A 20010-nucleotide genomic window follows, 5' to 3' on the forward strand; every position below is an offset into this window, starting at 1 on the left:
TTAAGCCTTCACACATAAAAAGCATATTTAGCACAGTAACAGTGACACTGACACTATGTGCTGCAAGTACATTACATTATGCCTTAAACTTTTTTTGTACAGGTACGAAATATAAAGCTACAAATTAGATTTCCTGGTAAGATCTGTATTTCTAAAATGATAACACATGTGCATGTGTGTGTGTATTTGTACATAAGCGTCTAAGCATCTGTTACATACAGTATTGTACCACCAGCTACATCATATTATGTGATTTTACTTGCTATACACATAGATTTGACTTTTATATGTATTCTATCAGGGCAGTTGAAAGAATGTCCAGAAGAAACGGTGTTTACAGAAAATTATTCTAAATTGACTAGAGTTCTCAATGTCCACACACTAATACCACACCTCATAGCAAATAGAGTTATCACTGTTGATGATGCATCTGATATCAAATCATGTAATTGAGAATCAGAGAAGATTATGAAGTTACTGGATTATATTGCACAGCCTTTGAAAGCTGGATACACTAAAAGTTTTTATGTAATGCTTGATGTAATGAAGACACGTTGTACCATTGCAGTTGAAGCATTAGCAAAAGACATGGAGTCATCTTTACAGGCTAAAGGTATGGTAATGTGGTACAGTAAGGTACTCTCTGATAGCTGTATCCCTGTGTAGGATGTGAAGGTGATGTTACATCACGACTACCTAAGGTAATATATTTGATTAAATGATAGTATTTGTTTTAAAGTGACGTACTATAGGTCATCACTTAGTATTAGTAGCACCAAGTTGTGTTCATAAGTACAGAATACGTTGTTAAAAGTAATGGTAGTGTGATTAGCAGTGTATCCTCGAATATTACTACAGTGTGGCATTTTTTGAAGAGTTTTATATTTGTTTTTGGGCAAAAAAAATAAATAAATAAAATAAAGCAAAATGTAGTGTAATTATGCCTCTGCAACAAATAATTACATTAGACAGTAATTTAATAGAGGTTTGCACTTTCTCACAAAAAGGTTGACCAAAAACCAGCTTTACATACCTTCATGACACCTTGGAAGTATTGGTTATATGTATAACCAAGCCCAAAAGTGCATTCAGTATGACCCTAAATGCTTCCAATAGGTGGCTATCAATTTATTTAAAGATATATATATATAATAATCCAACAACTGAATGTGTTACTGTATAGTACTCTCAATAGCAGCTCGACGTATTATATTGAAATACGTCAAGCGATTAGCCAATAGAATTAGTATTACACTTGTTTGTCAAGGTCCCTTGACAAAAATCTATAATACTAATTTGATTGGCTAAAATAGTGTGGTGTATTTATATTAGAAGTAAATGTCCGACTTGATAACTATTGTTACCATAGTGATACATGCCCAAGGCACAACAACAATATGGTTGCTTAGTAATGGTTGCTAAGGTAAAAGTCATTTTGAGACCATAGTAACGGTTGCTAGGTAATGGTTGCTAAGCGTGATTGATCTTTTGCGGTGGTTATTTGTTGAATTTCTGTTGCCTAGTAACAGTTGCTATGGTTGTCGGATTAATTTGTAATAGGACGGATGGCTGTGGTAATCAGGATTAATAGTTCTCGCATTGTAAACAGGAAGGAAATAGTGCTCGGCTTCGCCTCGCACTATTTTACTCCTTCCTGTTTACAATGCTCGCACTATTAATCCCGAATACCACACCCATCCGTCCTATTACATATACATATATATATATATAATATTAATTTTAAAATCTGTGGAATTTTCTACTGACTGACTGATGTCTTCACACAGGCAAAAGGCCATGGGCTTTGTAAGTTTTTCACTGTCAGATGTTATGTACTTTAGTCTGAAATATCACAATACAATGAATGCATCATGGACTTACTGTATGCATATATCTGTATTACGACTGGGCTCAAATAAATGCTGGGTCTTTAATTAAAGCCAGCTAGGGGTAAATATGGGGCAATGTATGAGATTGCAGTGGCTTAAGTTATAACTAATGAAACCCATGTCTTGTCAAAGGATGTCAACAGTACTGCTACAAGGAGCAACAGGATTTCTCAGCTGGCTCACAAGTGGATTGTAAGAAATAGACATCCCAGATGTCTATACGAATAATGTAGTAGAGTAAAGTATCCATTATCAGACAATACGATGTTTGGACAGCTGCCACTCACTTCCTGGAAATCCTGCAGCTTAGATTATTGTACCAAAAGGTAGGCTACACCAAACAATAATTATCCTCCAATAATCAGCTGTGCGTGATTGATAGCTTAAGAGTTACAGCCAATAGTATGCTTAGTCCGATAAATTCTATGTTCGGACAAAACTATCAGTTTTCGGACTTTGATTATTACTACCAGTAAACAATGTCCAATTTATTTCAAATTTGTATGCAATATACCTGTACCCATTAGCTATTAAAAACCAAAAAATGGTTTCGTTATCTTTAGCATAGAGGGAGTACGAGCCTCACAATTTTTAGCGGTATTGTCGGATGCCCTCCTCTTTAATTCAGCCATGCCCACCAACGGAGTTCATGCTTTTTGTAACAAATGCACCAGTGCTAAACCACAGAAGAAGGTAAATAAATATCTTTCAAGAGTAGAGGTGTGCTTTAAAGTTGATATAAAGGATATTTCCATTGAAACGCAGTATTTTTGGCTCCTAAATGAAGGGGATGCACCCAAGGTGGAAAAATGAAGTTATGCGAAACCACCTCCTGACCACCTACACATGCTAGCCTTGGTGTCCTATCACAAATACTGTCACAGAAATTGAAAGGCTTTTCTTTCTCTACCTTATATGGGTGAAACAAAAAGTACAAAAATGTTACTTTGTGCATCCATAGAAGGTAGAAAATGGAACATTTTCCCATTTCTAGGTGGTATTTGCGATTGAGGCATCAAGACTAACAAATGTGGTTAGTCAGAAAGTTGCTTCTCGTGACTTCATTTTTCCACCTTGCGTGCATCTCCTTCATTTAGGAGTCAAAAATACTGTGTTCCAATGGAAATATCCTGTATATCAACTTTGAAGCACACCTCTACTCTTGAAAGATATTTATTTACCTTCTTCTGTGGTTTAGCACTGGTGCATTTGTTACAAAAAGCATGAACTCCGTTGGTGGGCATGGCTGAATTAAAACGTAGAGCATCCGACAATACCGCTAAAAATTGTGAGGCTCGTAATCCCTCTATGCTAAAGATAACGAAACCATTTTTTGGTTTTTAATAGCTAATGAGTACAGGTATATTGCATACAAATTGAAATAAATTGGACATTGTTTACTGGTAGTAATAATCAAAGTCCGAAAACTGATAGATTTGTCCGAACATAGAATTTATCGGACTAAGCATACTATTGACTGTAACTCTTAAACTATTAATCACACACAGCTGATTATTGGAGGATAATTATTGCTTGGCGTAGCCTACCTTTTGGTACAATAACCTAAGCTGCAGGATTTCCAGGAAGTGAGTGGCAGCTGTCTGAACATCAAATTGTCCGATAATTGATACTTTACTCTATGCCTCTGTCCTCCTTTGTGTCCTATTTACTTTTGATGACAGCACAAGGTGTCAATTCATGGTAGTGCGTAATGGTTTTGTCTGTATTTTGCATAGACACTTCTCCTACTGTGTGTAATGCTGTGTAATAGGCTGAACATAGCTGAAAACAAAGTGTAGTGGCTGCATGGTTCATGTAATTTATATTTGGAGTAGGTGCTCAGATAAAACCTTTCTTTTATTGTGGTATGCACTGTGCAGAATTATGTTACAAAAGCAGTAAACAAACAAAACATAGGAAGTTTTAGGGATCGTAGAAATAAAAAGCAGTGAAACAAGGAAGTTAGCCTAGACTTGAAGATATACTAGTGGACATTTAATTCCTAATTCAGCATAAAAAGAATTTGAGATTAAAGTCTTTCTAGACTGAATTAGGGAGTAAATGTCCACTAGTATATCTTTGTTTTACTACTTTTTATTTCAATGATCCCTATATTTTGTTAAAATTCCTAATTTTTCCTTTTACTTGTCTATTATACAGTCTATTTCACTACCAATTGATGAATCTAGTGATAAGGGAAACTCTCAGAGTTACAATCACAGCACTTCTGAACCTGCAGGTATAGTATATATGTGATATTTATGCAAAAGAGTTTAGATTGTTACTGTGTGTTCTGGATATTAGTCCTGTTCCCCCCCTAAAATGATAGGTGCCACCCAAAATTCTACTATTAAAAACCATCATATATAGAACATCATACATGACAAAAATCACTTTTACTTAAACAAGAAAACACTCACAGACAGCCGAATATTGAATTTTTGCAAAAAAAGCCAAAACCTGTCTGCCTGCTTGCTCACCAGCCTGGCCACAGTCGCAAGGCTAGAGGCCAAATGAAGCAGCGCATGGCCACCATTTCATGCCACAATAACAAACTCATAAGTGGCATGTGCGTTTTCTGGTTTTGACAAGTATCTACCTTCTGCACTTTGCCTTTCCTTTTATTTTTAATCACATGGTTGTATGCAAAGAAACAAAACAGAGAGATACGTTTATTTAGGTGGAGGGGGTGGTGGGCATAATTACACATGTAGCTTGCTACCTCCCCTGCAAGGAAACCATACTGATGCATTAAGTTTTCACATTGGCACTTTCCTTAGAGAAACTTTAGACTATTTAAAGTGCTTAAACTACTGTAAGTGGACTTGATACAAGTAGTTGCACTTATAAAATGATTGCATTGTCTGACCACATCCCTAAATAATCAAAACATACCACCAATGATCAGTACAATACCCTTAATGATCTAGTTGCAATCAGCTGTGTTTTTGCAGTGGAAAACTAGACATGGAAATCCATGCCCCTTATTCTATTGCATAGCTCATTCAAGGCAAGTAGTGATTGAGATACTCTAATAAAGCTGTCATAGCCACATGTGTATTACATAGTTACGCATGCTACAACAAAAAAATTAACAAACTGGTACAGTTAATTTAAGGATTCCAGCACTAAAATGTAGGGAAACAGGAGATTTGAGTGCTGGTAGCTAATCAGTGAATGCTATCCCACTATAGGGACTTGTGGGAAGGCTTATTACTTGTCACTACAGAAACATGTAATGACATCAAGACACACGGTATTTTGTCGTGCAGCCCAAGAAGCCGGCGTGCCACCCGTGAGTATATTAACAGGAAGAAAGAAAACGCAATTTTCACACCTATGTAGCTCTGTGATCCCTTATCCGATTGGAACCAAATTTGCTAGAGAGGTGCCGGCCAGCAAGGGGAGTCTACACACCAAATATGAAAAAAATCACTCCAGCCATTTCCGAGATACGAGCGAACAAAATTTCGTTTTAATTTCTTTGTTTTTTTCTTCTTATTCTTCTTCTACTTCTTCATTTCGCACACTTCGCAAAATCTGCCATAAAACACGAATGCGTGCTCGGATCGGGCTGAAATTTGGCACACTTGAAGGGCTCATTAAGGCAGATCTCTGTACCAACTTTGGTAGGAATCCGATGAACATTCACAGAGTTATGACCGATTATTTGCGTAAAATAAGGTCGAAGGTCTGTCACGCCTACAGGGTAAACTCCTTTGAGGAATCAGTTGAAAATTGCTATGTAGATGGAGCAACCATCGTAGGAGTGCCTTTTTGTGGTTTGAAAGGAATCGGGATAAAGACCACGGAGATATGACACAAAACCCGACCTGTGTCAAAATTACACGATCGATTTTTATGAATACAAATACTATTAGTTTTCGTGTCTATCAGGCAAACCGCTTAGTGCAATGAGCTGAAAATCAGTGTGTAGCTGGAATAATCATCATAGAAAGTCCTTGCAGTAGTACAGAAGAATCGGAGTACAAACCACTGAGTTATGATTCGAAAGGCAACTACGTGTAGCAAATGCGAGATCGAGATACTCTAATAGAACAGTCACCCTAATAAAGCATTCAGCTGCATTTATAATTTACTCAATTATATTACATTGCAAGTTATTCTGTAGGGAATTCAGCTACAAACAAGTCACCCTGTAGTCAGATCAGCCAGAAGAAGGTACCTAATAGAGAGTTTAGCTACAAAGAAACCATCATGTAGAGTTCAGCTCAAACAAATTGCCCTGTAGAGAGATCAGCTAGAAGAAGTTACCTTGTAGAGAGTTCAGTTACAAAGAAACAATCGTGCAAAGAGTTCAGCTGCAAACAAATCACCCAGTAGAAAGTTTCGCTATGAACAGATCACACTGTAGAGAGTTCGGTTAGAAACAAGTCATCTTGTAGAGAGATCAGCCAGAAGAAGTCACCTTGTAGAGAGTTCAGCTACAAAGAAACCACCATGTAAGAGAGTTCAGCTGCAAACAAATAACCTGTAGAGAGTTCAGCTAGGAACAAGTCACCCTGTACAGAGATCAGCTAGAAACAAGTCACCCTGTAGAGAATTCAGCTAGAAACAAATCACCCTGTAGAAAGATCAGCTAGAAGAAGTTACCTTGTAGAGAGTTCAGCTAGAAACAAATCACCCTGTAGAGAGTCCAGCTAGAAACAAGTCACCCTGTAGAGAGATCAGCTAGAAACAAGTCACCCTGTAGAGAGTTCAGCTAGAAGAAGTTACATTGTAGGTAGTTCAGCTACAAATAAACTACCATGTAGAGAGTTCAGCTGTAAACAAATCGCCCTATAGAAAGTTCAGCTACAAACAAACCACCCTGTAGAGAGTTCAGCTACAATCAAGTCACCCTGTAGAGAGATCAGCTAGAAACAAGTCATCCGGTAGAGAGATCAGCTAGAAGGATAACCTTGTAGAGAGGTCAGCTACAAAGAAATCACCCTGCTTCATCTTTCTTCTTCTTGTGGTAAAGAAAAAATGATAGGTTAAAAAAAAGCCCTAAATACAAATACAAAAAGAAGTGAAATCTAATCCAAATCAGCCAAGCTGTAAAAAAAGTGCGGCCCTCAGACAAGCTATGGTGAAAAAAGATGTGAAATCCAAGGTGGCGGCCAAGAAATGGCTGTGATGGTAGGTTAATGGTAAAAATTTTTATAATGACAATTCAGGTGAATTTTGTGCCAAGACCAAGCGGCACCAAATTCACCTGAATTGTCGTTATTAAAATATTTACATAAAACACGAATGCGTACTCGGATAGGGCTGAAATTTGGCACACTTGAAGGGCTCATTAAGGCGGATCTCAGTACCAACTTTGGTAGGACTCCAATGAATATACACAGAGTTATGACCGATTATGTGCGTAAAATAAGGTCGAAGGTCTGTCATGCCTACAGGGTAAACCCCTTGGAGGAATGAGTTGAAAATTTATATGTAGATGGAGTAACCATCGTAGGAGTGCCTTTTTGTAGTTTGAAAGGAATTGAGATAAAGACCATGGAGATATGACACAAAACCCAACCTGTGTCAAAATTCCTCGATTGATTTTTATGAATAAAAAACTATTAGTTTACACATCTACCAGGCAAACCGCTTAGCGCAATGAGCTGAAAATCAGTGTGTAGCTGGAATAATCATCATAGAAAGTCCTTGCAGTAGTACAGAAGAATCGGATTGCAAACCACTGAGTTATGATTCGAAAGGCAACTACGTGTAGCAAATGGGAGATCGAGATACCCTAATAGAACAGTCACCCTAATAGAGCATTCTGCTACGTTTATAACTTATTCCATTACAGAATTATAGTACATTGCAGGATATTCTGTACGGAATTCAGCTACAAACAGTTAATCTGATAGACAATTCAGCTACATGCAAGTCACCCTGTAGAGAGTTCATCTAGAAACAAGTCACCATGTATCAGCTAGAAGAAGTCACCTTGTAGAGAATTCAGCTACAAAGAAACCATCATGTAGAGAGTTCAGCTGCAAACAAATCACCCTGTAGAGAACTAAGCTACAAACAAACATGCCCTGTAAAAAGATCAGCTAGAAGAAGTTACCTTGTAGAGAGTTCAGCTATGAACAGATCACCCTGTAGAGAGATCAGCTAGAAACAAGTCACCCTGTAGAGAGTTCAGCTAGAAGAAATTACCTTGTAGAGAGTTCAGCTACAAAGAAACCACCATGTAGAGAGTTCAGCTGCAAACAAATCACCCAGTAGAAAGTTCAGCTATGAACAGATCACCCTGTTGAGAGTTCAGTTAGAAACAAGTCATCCTGTAGAGACATTACCTAGAAGTATCACCTTGTAGAGAGTTCAGCTACAAACAAATCACCCTGTAGAGAGATCAGCTAGAAGAAGTCACCTTGTAGAGAGTTCAGCTATAAAGAAACCACCATGTAGAGAATTCAGCTGCAAACAAACACCCTGTAGAGAACTCAGCTACAAACAAATCGCCCTGTAGAAAGATCAGCTAGAAGAAGTTACCTTGTAGGGATTTCAGCTACAAACAAATCACCCTGTAGATAGTTCAGCTACAAAGAAATCATCATGTAGAGAGTTCAGCTGCAAACAAATCATCCTGTAGAGAGTTCAGCTATGAAAAGATCACGCTGTAGAGAGTTCAGCTAGAAGAAGTCACCTTTTAGAGAGTTCAGCTACAAAGCAACCACCATGTAGAGAGTTCAGCTGCAAACACATCACCCTGTATAGAATTCAGCTACAAACAAATCGCCCTGTAGAGAGACCAGCTAGAAACAAGTCACCCTGTAGACAGATCAGCTAGAAGAAGTTACCTTGTAGAGAGTTCAGCTGCAAACAAATCACCCTGTAGAGAATTCAACTACAAACAGATAACCCTGCAGAGAGTTCAGCTAGAGTAAAGTCACCCTGTAGAGAGAATCCTGTAAAGAGTTCATCTACGTACAAGCAGATCACCCTGTAGAGAGTTCAGCTACATTTCAAGTCACCCAGTAGAGAGGTCAGCTGCAAATTATCCTGTGGGGATTAATTGACATGTAATAAATATATGCTCTCTTTTTATATTATGAACTCATTATATATATAATTTGTACATTTACTGATAAAATCAGAATGAGTTAAAGTATTTATAAAATCTGCTTCATCTTTTTCTTTTTCCTGTGGTAAAGAAAAATATATAGGTTAAAAAGCCCCAAAGCTGGCCATAGGCTGGCTTTGGGGTATACAAATACAAAAAGAAGTGAAATCTAATCAAAAACAGCCAAGCTGTAAAAAAAGGAGTGCGGCCCTTGAAAAGGCTATGGTGAAATCCAAGGTGGCGGCCAAGAAATGGCTGTGATGGTAGGTTAATGGTAAAAATTTTAATAACGACAATTCAGGTGAATTTTGTGCCAATTGACCTAGCGGCACCAAATTCACCTGAAGTGTTGTTATTAAAATTTTTACCATTAACCTACCATCACAGCCATTTCTTGGCCGCCACCTTGGATTTCACATCTTTTTTTCACCATAGCCTTTTCAAGGGCCGCACTCCTTTTTTTACAACTTGGCTGTTTTTGATTAGATATAACTATGTGGGAAAAATCCCTACTTTGAAATTGAACAGATGGTGGTAACATGCCTATGTAGGGATTTTCCCACATAGCTACACTACACATTTACACTACATAATATAAATTTTCTTTTTGCCTCTACTAAAAATTTATGGAATCAACTTCGTGTTAATGATATCAATTCCCCTAACCCAAGCCTCCATGGTCACACCTGGGCATTATTATCTTTTTAAAAGCACATAAAACATTTTGTTCAGGCTGCTGATTTTCACAAGTAAATTGGGAGACATGTACCAGTGGAATTCTCTAGCTGGCACCTAGAAATGCCACTGACCTTGGACAGTTTCCCACATGTACCTATTGCTTTGAGTGGCCCCTATTAAGGCTTGAGACTCCATATAACCTTTCATTTAATATACGTACCATTTACCTGACCATCATGCACCCACCTTGCACGGTCATGTGCATGCTTGTGTTACAGATACTGTTAGCTTAATAGCTATGAACTAAAGTAAGTTAAACACTAGTTATATTTTAGCTGCATCTATAGTGAAAATATCAAAATTTGCAGCTTTTGGTCTTCCCAAGGATTAAAATCACATATTTTCTCAATCTATTCATGTCTGTACATCGATGGTTTTTCCTGATTATAATTAGGTCACATATTGAGATAATAAAGTCACTCTCTAAGGTTCCTATGGATGCAAATACTTGAAATTAACAAGGAGAAGACATTTTGACTGCTGGCAGACTCCTGTAAGCGTTTGAGCGTTAATCGGATGGCTGTGAGTTTGGGTTTCAATCATGGATTTTTTCTCCTTTTCAAACATACTTTATGTAACAACTTTAAACATGCTGTAGGACCAGGAGTCCTACAGACCTTCAGCACGTGTGCTGTAAAGTCTTAATAAATAAGTAAATAACATTAATTGTCTCAGGTACTACATATGCAAATTATGTATTTGTTTTTTTTGTCTTAATCAGGAAGGAGTTCTACTGATTAAAGAAATTGACATGCAGATTATTTTCTACGCACTAGATACTACAGTAATACGGACATTAATAACCTATGTACGGGATTAACCATAGTAGTTGAATAATATATTACTGTGTGTTTTATGCTTCCAATATTGAAGTACAGTGTACAGCAGAAATGTACCACACATTTGCACTAGTAAATTAAAAATACAGGTATATAATATATTTGTCTTTTTTTGTAAATCATTGTATGGTTTTCAAGTATATACTACATATATATAAGCTGTGCCCTGGAAAATAAGAAATTGTTTTGTAATGTGATAGTCATACAGCGTATTCCAAAAAAGGTATTTGTGGAGAGCCATGATGAGACTGGATGCTATTCTATTCTATTAATCTGGCATGTAAGAGAATATTTTTATAGTATATGATTCATAATAGGAGCTCGGGATTTGTCGGTAGCTGAGCAAGTTATTCTAAGCACTGGAGTTTGTATGTGGTTTAGGCAACATTTCAGCTTAATTAGTTGTTTCAAAGGCTTGGCCAACCCACTTTTTTACAAATTGAAAGATTTAATAAGTAGAAAATTAAGCTAAAATAGCAAATTTTTATTACTAGTTTTATTTGTATACTGGCCCTATGCGTTTGATATTTTCACCCGTAAAACTTAACTAATCAAGTTGAAGTGCACATGGCTTATCTCATTGTACAGAATTTCCAACATTTATCTAGCAATTTTCAAGCTATATAGGTACCTATTAACTTGCTCAAAATGAAGATGATGTACATGTATTAATATTATTAAAGTATAGATATCTGCAGGTAGAGTGTTATACTGTAGCTATATAGTAGTGGTACACTTTAAAATGTGCATATACATTATACTGTACCTACACACAGAGGAAAGTGTGATAGCCAAGGTATGCTAATTGCCACTGTTCAAGCATACTTACTTATCACTCTTAACCTTGATAAATCAAAGAGTATTCATCACAAATTTTATTACGCAGAAAGATGAAATTGGTATATATCACTATCATCTGCATGCATAGGATTGACAGGCTGATTGGGGACAACTGGGGCCACTTTGCTTACGTGCACTGGAATAAAACATATATACAAGCAGTGCTGCATGGCTATGCTACTAAAATAATCCATTGAACTTCATGATAGAACACACAGATGCATCAAATGTGCCCATAATTTTTAGTTGACCTAGTTTCAACTGATGTATATATAGGGCACAGCCATCCATCCACAATGTAAATCTGTGCTCTATGAGATTACTACTGGACTTAAAATTTAATATCATAATGCAATATATAGCAATGTGCTCAGACCCTGCAACTTCATTCTAAAAGATAGTTTTAGATTTCCTTACAACATTTCCTATGCATTTTGTATTCGTTACCTGTATAATCATTTTGTGTACATATATCGCTTCCTTGTTATGAATGCATTATTGGTCAAATGCTGGTAGAAGAAGTTATATATAATATATGCATAGCAAACCCAATTATCCTCACATTATTGTGTTGTAACAGCAAAAAATAATAGTAATTTGCAGTTTAAACTCATGTCTATATGACGTGTAAGAATTTAAGAGGTTTGAGTATAGTATCCTGAGAATGGGCTTTTTCACATTGAAGTATAGCCAACTAATTTAAACAAATTAAGAATTGACAACTCTGACCTCAGACTCCTGAGTTAGGCAATTGCCCTAATGACTGGACTATTAGGTCTACAATATGAGTGAATTATATTAGGTACAGAGTTGGGAGTAACTAGAAATGTAATAAAAAAATTATACAGTATTACTTTTATAAAGTAATTATACTGTAAGTAATGCTAACTAGTTATAATTGTCCACAAAACAAACAAATCACAATAGTTAAAAATCATGCTTAAGCCAAACATTCTGAGCTGCAATTATTGTGCCATGCTAGACACATTTTAATACCGTACACCATGATTTGGGCTGTCTGTGTAACAAAGTGAAATTATCTTTGCTACAAAAGTAAACAAACAAGCATATGTAAGTAATTTAGTCACAATAGTTACTTTTAAAAAACACAGTAACTGTAACTACTGCATGTTACACACTACTGGAAGAGTTATCGTGAAAACCCAATGGAAACAATTTTGAAAATCATCTGAAAATTTTGAAAACCCTCTGAAAAGTCTAAATTTCAATGGATGGCCAAGAAAATTTTCTCGTATACTAAACCTGTGAAAATCCATTGCTGGAAACTTACCAATGAATACTCCATGAAATTATAGTTTTTCATTGGTTATTTTCATTGGATATTCCACTGAAAATACTATATATGAAAATAAAAATTTATTGGGGCCATGCATGCATTTTGACTTTTTAGATATTTTTTTTGAAAGAAATTGTCCAATAGTGTACGTGGTATAGAAGTAATGAGTAACTAGTTACTGTTATGGAGTATGTACTATAACTAACCTAACTCTACTAGTGCCTAGCTTGGAGTATGTCTGGATTCATTGAAATAGAAGTGTGGACCAGATTGGTGGAATGGCGAAGTTCACTTTGTAATCCCTCTCACTGGCTTCCTCATAAAACCACACCAGCTTTAATGCCTGCATACATAATTAATTTCGTATATTATATTTGGACTGTCTGGTGAAATCACTGTCAGATACAACACATTCCTCTGGCATACCCTCTATTACAAAAAAAAAGAAGTCAACTGGATATGCCTTAAGCTAATGCAATGGTATTATTAGTACATCTCAACTCTTCACAGGGATATAGCTACTACACACACCCCTGGATTGCTAGGTCAATTCCTTACTGACTGCATGGACAATAGCCAGCCTAAGCCAGGCCTAATATGATGTGTGAAGTAGAAACGTTGGAGTAGTACATTTGTAGACTCACTTGGTGGCCCCTTTTATAAAATCTGTTAACCTTTTATTCTACTATTTTTTGTTACTGCCTCTGGGTATATAAACTTTTTTTTTCATTTCCTTGCTATGCCCACTTGTGGGGTGTGACTGAGGACTCACTTACTATGTTTACAGAAGGATATTTGGCTGATACTGTCATCCTGTAAAAATAAAAATAAAAATTTAACAAAGTACTGACATTGCTTAAGGGCGGGCGCTCCCGGCTTAACTCGTTCACGTGATTAGGGTACTTACCTCTGACTGCGTTGTTATTGTCTTGGTTCTGCGGTTTTATCATTCACTGCCATCAAGGATTGTTCTTTACCTTCTGCTGACTGGAGAGACTGTGTATATAATACTTGCTGGGTTTGAGCGTCTCAAGTTTGAACCGCAACGACTCGGTTCCGCTGGTTCGACTGGCGCTGCCTGAGGCCGGGTCTTATCCGGATCACTCTAGCTATTGAGAAGCTGGAATCATACTCGGATTCATACCACTGAATTGTAAGTGTATTATCGGTGATCCGTATATTGTACTAGTGTGTAACCTCGCCGTACAGTGTATGTTTTGTTTTTGGATGGGGCTGCTTCACCCCGTGCTTGCCATATGGTGTACGTGGCCCAGCTGTCGCGATACTGAGAAATTTAACATCCCCTCGAACATTCTTTAAATTCATGATCAACGGTGTGAAACTATCCTTTTAGCAGCGTAAAGTGTGCCACCCTGTCATTTTGACAAATTAGATAAATAATAATAATAAAATAGATAGTTTTTATCAACTATATAGGTAAACAATTCAAAGTATCAGATGGCCGGTTAGCAGCTAGCTATGCTGGAGGTATTTTGTGTTAACTAACATGTTGACAACTTTACAAGTACGCATCCTGATAGATAGACACCATGCTAGATCATATTAAAACATCTGGCATCATTCGATACATTTGGAAGCTTATTAATATCATTAGCTACATCACAACGAAATAAAAGTCGGTGGTACAGTAGCGGGAAGACTCTGTACAGATTATGAGTTGCATGGAATTTTACTGTGATATCGGTTATAAATTCAAGCAAGGGTGAAGGTGAGGCATAATAGTTTTTACTTACTTCCAGTACAAGTAGATATGTGACTGGATTTTGGAAAAACGATCCAAATCGCACATTAGAAGTTTCGAGATAAACGGTTTTAAAGAATTGAAGCCAGCATAACTCTCCAAGGATAGCAAGCACGCGTATGAAATTTACACAAAAGATGCATCAATCTGTTACCTTTCAAGCCACTTCCAGTACTTGTAGCTGCTTGTACAGTTTCCCGCCAAATAAGATAGAAAATCTGAGCAGTTGGACGAGCGAAGTAGTTTCACGAGTGCTCACAAAGGGGTGGAGGCTGGGGGGTGGCGGGGAGGGCAAAAGATAGGCCTCAAAATGGAGGCAGACCACGACTGGAGTCCAGACACGAGATTACAGGGCTGTGCTGGCTCCTTAGTGGCTGATATGTAGCAAAATCTACAGAGGACACGCCTGGCCAACATTATGAGGCTGTCCACCAGTAAACCACTGATTCTTGCTAAGCCAGGTCCTTCACAAGGCCTGAAACCGCCATTTGGGCACTCCACACCACCCAGAAAAGACGTCTACTAAAACCAGCCTCGTGTAGTTTGAGTAGTGCCGAGGGTCAAAACTTGTAGTACGATAGTGTAGCTATCCACTGGTGGTGTTAGTTTGATTTTGCCTGGTGTGCGATTTGGTTCGGTTCTGTAAAATCTGGTCACATATACTGTTTTTAACAGTGTTGGGGGTAACGCGTTACGTAATATTATTACCCTTTTTGGTAACTAAGTAGTATAACGAAATATGCTGTAAAAATTGGTAATATAACTCAAGTTACTTTACTTGCAAATGTAACGCATTACCTAAGTAATGAAATTACTGTAACGAGTCTAATATTATGTAATATTATTACTTTAAGTAATGAATCGAAGTTACTAATCTCATTAGTAATCCACTGAGTAACGCCTAGCCACTACGAAGTAACGGACCCTACTGAATGAAGCTTATTCACCAGCTTCTTACTTATAACCAAGATTTACATATTGTCCAACAACACAATCATGTCACGTGATAAAGTGGTAGTTTCACACGTGACAGCTTAAGGCTGTGGACACAAAATAATATAATATGTAATATTATTATAGTTACTTTATTATATGGGTAATATGTAACTGTAACTAAATAGTTCAGTTGTAAATAATATGTAACATGTAACGAGTTACATTTAAAAAGTAACTGTCCCAACACTGGTTTTTAACAATTTTGGTCTGGTTTTGCCAGGTAATGTAAGGGATCATAAGTTGTGCACCACAATAAGTCACACAGTTCCCACTTCTATACGGATGTTGGTTACTGTCTTCTGACCTGTTTGATGGAAGGTGTTCTATTATGTCACAAAGGAAATGTCCTTATCAGCACTAGGAATTGTGATCTCTACCTGAATCTTTGAATACTCGGCTGGGAAGCACTACTACTTGAAATAGAGTTCTAAGCACTGGAAATCACTCCATATTTTAGAAGTGTAACTTAATGTGTCACTGCACAACTTTCAGTAACTTTTGATGTTTTTATAAACATGCAGAGCAATTATAGATCCTTGCCCTCAGGCAATAGTACCACTGGATAGCCATTGAGGCACTAGTCATGTGTACCAAGTGTGGATGACGTCACTACTGTAGTTGTACGGTTATGCGGTTTATGATGTGCGAAACATGTGTGACTTACAGGTGGTGTATGGTCCCTTATGCTGTTCCTAATTTATTACCTCTATACCATTGTTGTGTAATGGCTTCAAGTTGAACAAACCACAAGAAACGTTTCGTTTGATTACTGGACAATATAAGTACTACCAATTATGATTGTAAATAGTGTAGGCCTGTGCAATAATGAAAAAACCTATATCTCGATAAATTTTGATAATAAAAGTCAATTTATCTCGATAATGATCATACAATGTAACACTGAACACTAAAGAACTTTCAAGTAAGTAATGGTTGTTAAAACAAAAGGTTTAGTCTCACAATAAACAATATTGTTATACCGTTAGTCATATTGTTACTTTTACATTTATCTTTTTTCTTGTCAACTTCTAGGTTTTCACCAACAAAGACCAACATGTTAACATTCTCCGGTAGTAGACAGGCTCTTTTTTCATTTACTACATGTCCAGCCACACTAAATGCACGTTCTGATGGCACTGAGGTTGCTGGAATACATAGAAATTTTCTGGCTAACTGTGCTAACCGTGGATAGTGTTTCTGATTGTCTCTCCACCATACTAGAGGATTACCCACTGTACTAGGATCAATTTCAATGGTAATGTAATTGCTCATTTCCCTTTCTATCTTTGATTCTTTCACTGTCTGATAGTGGAGCAGCTTCATCTTGAGATTTGGAATTAACAACATCATCCAACAAAGACATCAAGCCTTTTTTGGCCTTTTTAGATGGTGGAGGAGCATCATCATCATCAGTCAGATTAATAGTGCTTGTACTAGTATCAAGGCTGGTGCTATCATCATCATTCAACTCTTGTGCTTCTTCATCCACAGAAGCAATTGTAAAGCTCTTGTCACTGTCAGTCATGAAAGCAAGAGCTTTAAATCTAGGGTCAAGGAAGCATGCCTTGTTAATCAAGCTCATGATATCATCGTAACGATCTTTGAGATCACCCATCGTAATCTTTTTCATTTTTTAGCCAGTGAGGAATCTGAAGAATTTTCAACCAAATGTATTGACAAAAGCTTGTGTAATAGTGGCCTTACGGCTGATATGGTTACTAGTTTTTCACCACCCAGTGTCTCAGTGATTTCCACAATGGGTTATAAAACTTCCAAAAATGTTTCCATTGTTGAAATCTCAGCATCACTAGGCATTAAATCTGTTTTTTAAATTTCAATTAAGGTAGCACACAGTGGCTGACGCTGTTGAAGCTAACGTTTCAGCATGTAATACGATGAGTTCCACCGTGTAGTGACATCTTGAACCAAACTTAGTTCCTCAACATGTAAGTCTGTTTGTTTCTGTTTTAAAATGTATGAAGACTTAGAAGAGCTAGTGATGAAAATGGGTCACTACACGGCGGGCACAAGCAAGAGCTATTGATATTTGTGGAATTTCCATAGCTTTCTTAACTCCAATTTGAAGAGTGTGGGCTAGACAACCAAAACGGGGCCATGATAGTATTTCAGTTGCACAAACAATGTTTCGTGCATTATCAGTGGTTATAGACACAAGATCATCATCTTTAAGATTCCACCTTGCAAGGCTATCCTTTAACTAATCAATTAAATTGACACCTGTGTGCTCCAATGGCATTTCAGTGGTGTCCGAAAGGTGAGCTTGTAGATTCCATAATTCATCAATGTAATGCACGGTATGTGTAATATAACTATGGTTAGCACGGGAGGTCCAACCATCTGTGGTAAGTGAAAAATTCTTTAGACCATGTGCCATAGCAGCAGCAGTTCTTGCTTTCTCACTCTGATAAATTTCTGGAATGTAATTCTGTGAGAAGGTCTTCCTATCAGGAACTACGTATCTTGGCTCAAAAGTACGCAGCATAGCCCGAAATCCCACATTGTTGACTATAGTAATGGGCAACATATCCTTCGCTATACAATGGCTTATTGATTGGTTAAGAATTTTCTACCTTTTCGAGTTTGTTGACTGTGGCTCTAACTGACGGAAAGCTTCACTAATGGGTGGTTGGTTGGCAGACACGACACTACACTTTTGACCAGTCGCCGCTTTGGCTTTTACTTTCGAATATTCCGAGCGGTGGTTGTATTCCAAATGAGAGATCATATTGGTGGTGTTTCCAAGATAGTTCATCTTCTTTGGGCAGAGCGTACAGTAGACTTCAGTCCGCTTCTTTTTATCTTTTTCCCATTTTCCGCTGGGAAGCCAAAGTATTCCCAAACAGGACTCTTTGCTTTTTCAAGCTTTAACAGTTCACGAGGATTATCTCGACACTCACTGCTTGAGTCACTGCTAGAATCACTCGCACTACTAGAAGTACTCATTTCACTAACGCTGATAAAACAAAACACAAGGTGAATCACGAGATACATGATTACGTCAGCAATTTATAGTGCAACATAATTAATTATCGCATAATAATCAATTACAAGGAATATAATATCGCTATCTCGATAACCCTTCATCCTATCGCGATAATCGTATTATCGCTATTATCGTACAGCCCGCATGCTCATTATTTATATGTTTTCATTACAATCTGCACAAATCTACTAGTATATTAATAATTATATAAATTAAGGATCCAAGCAATAAAAAGTAGTGAAACAAGAGATGAGTGATGGTATTACAACATAGCTTGGTGGGAAAATCCCTACATTGGCATGTTATAACAATCATTTTGTTCAGTCCCAAAGTAGGGATTTTCCCACTGTGCTATGCTGTAATGCCACCATTCATCTCTTGTTTCACAACTTTATAATGTTTGGATCCCTACTTTATTTTTAAATTAATTATTTTTAATATACTAGTTTTTTTGTTATAGTATACAGCTATGCACGTGTGGCTGTTCTATTAGGATGACTGCTGTATTAAAGTATCTTGAGTCAGCCTTTCACCCAGGGGGTGTGTCACTATTTTATATAATACAGCTAGGCCAATAATAACGGGGTGTGTCATCATGATAGATTGTTAAGAGATATGGTCTCAGTGCTTGATCATTATTAATCAACCAAGATTGTATTAATATGCATGGCATTCAACCTATCGTGAAGTTACAGGTATCTACCGAGCATAAGCACTTCAATAAGTTTGTGGTGTCTAAATATGCCGCTCAAGGAAAGTGATGATAGGAAAATTTTTGCCTCAATATGGTTTCATTGCATGGAGAAGGAAGAAGACTAACCTGATTGAAGATAAAAGCCAGGAAAGGCCCCCAAAAATAACATGTGCTGCCTAAAATGGCAGCGGCTCCTTTAAAAATCACCCAAGAAATATCAAAATCATCTTTATGGAATCGTATTAGTCCATCTGACATCAAATGCAGCATCAAAACAGGAAAACACTCGCAGGCGGCTGCGCATGGATATAGAATTTAAAAAAAAAAATCACTGAAACTCGAATTTTCGTCAGATTGCTAGCCTGCCTGACTACAGTCGCAAGGCTGGAGGCCATGCCACAATAACAAAATCACCAGTGGGATGTGCCTTTTGGAGTTCCCATGAGTGTGTTCCCTCTGTACCTTGTACTTAAACTGTACTACCATACTGTTTGATAAGAATTTCCTTGTGACAAGCCATTTATAGACCTGTAGTGATTATAGCCTAACTCTATTGTAGACTCTAATCAGACTATTACATGAACGAGACAATGATTCACAAAGAAAGATATGTGATAACAAACTAGGATAAAACTGTGAGTGATGCTCTAGTTGATGACATGACGATCACAATTAATAAATTCTCTAGGTTGCAACATAATTATAGGAATGTATAATCTGGAATGCTGTGGGTATTTTGACACCATTGAAATTAATTTGCCACACCAAACACTGAACATCCTATTGTTGTTACCTAAAAAAGGGACTCAAATAGTGGCACAGTAGTTACACACATCAACAGAATGTAAATCTTGTATGAATGGTGGTATCATGTGTCCA

At 37.2% G+C, this 20010-nt stretch overlaps 2 protein-coding genes across 5 annotated transcripts in view; both read left to right on the plus strand.

The window, feature by feature from the left end:
* LOC136259769 (uncharacterized) overlaps positions 1–10702 on the plus strand; it is a 33258-nt gene extending 22556 nt beyond the window's left edge. The window contains exons 6-10 of the mRNA XM_066053307.1: positions 103–136; positions 302–613; positions 667–701; positions 4050–4128; positions 10421–10702. Coding sequence (XP_065909379.1) covers positions 103–136; positions 302–453 — 186 coding nt within the window. The 3' untranslated portion in view covers positions 454–613; positions 667–701; positions 4050–4128; positions 10421–10702. The remainder of the gene's footprint in view (positions 1–102; positions 137–301; positions 614–666; positions 702–4049; positions 4129–10420) is intronic.
* A 2877-nt stretch (positions 10703–13579) lies between these two features.
* Positions 13580–20010, plus strand: part of LOC136259867 (uncharacterized) — a 32357-nt gene continuing 25926 nt past the window's right edge. For all 4 annotated transcript variants that reach the window (XM_066053425.1, XM_066053433.1, XM_066053439.1 and 1 more), the window contains exon 1: positions 13580–13828. The gene's annotated coding sequence lies outside the window, so the exon portion shown is untranslated. The remainder of the gene's footprint in view (positions 13829–20010) is intronic.

Source organism: Dysidea avara, chromosome 1 (genome assembly GCF_963678975.1).
Source record: "Dysidea avara chromosome 1, odDysAvar1.4, whole genome shotgun sequence".
NCBI lineage: Eukaryota > Metazoa > Porifera > Demospongiae > Dictyoceratida > Dysideidae > Dysidea > Dysidea avara.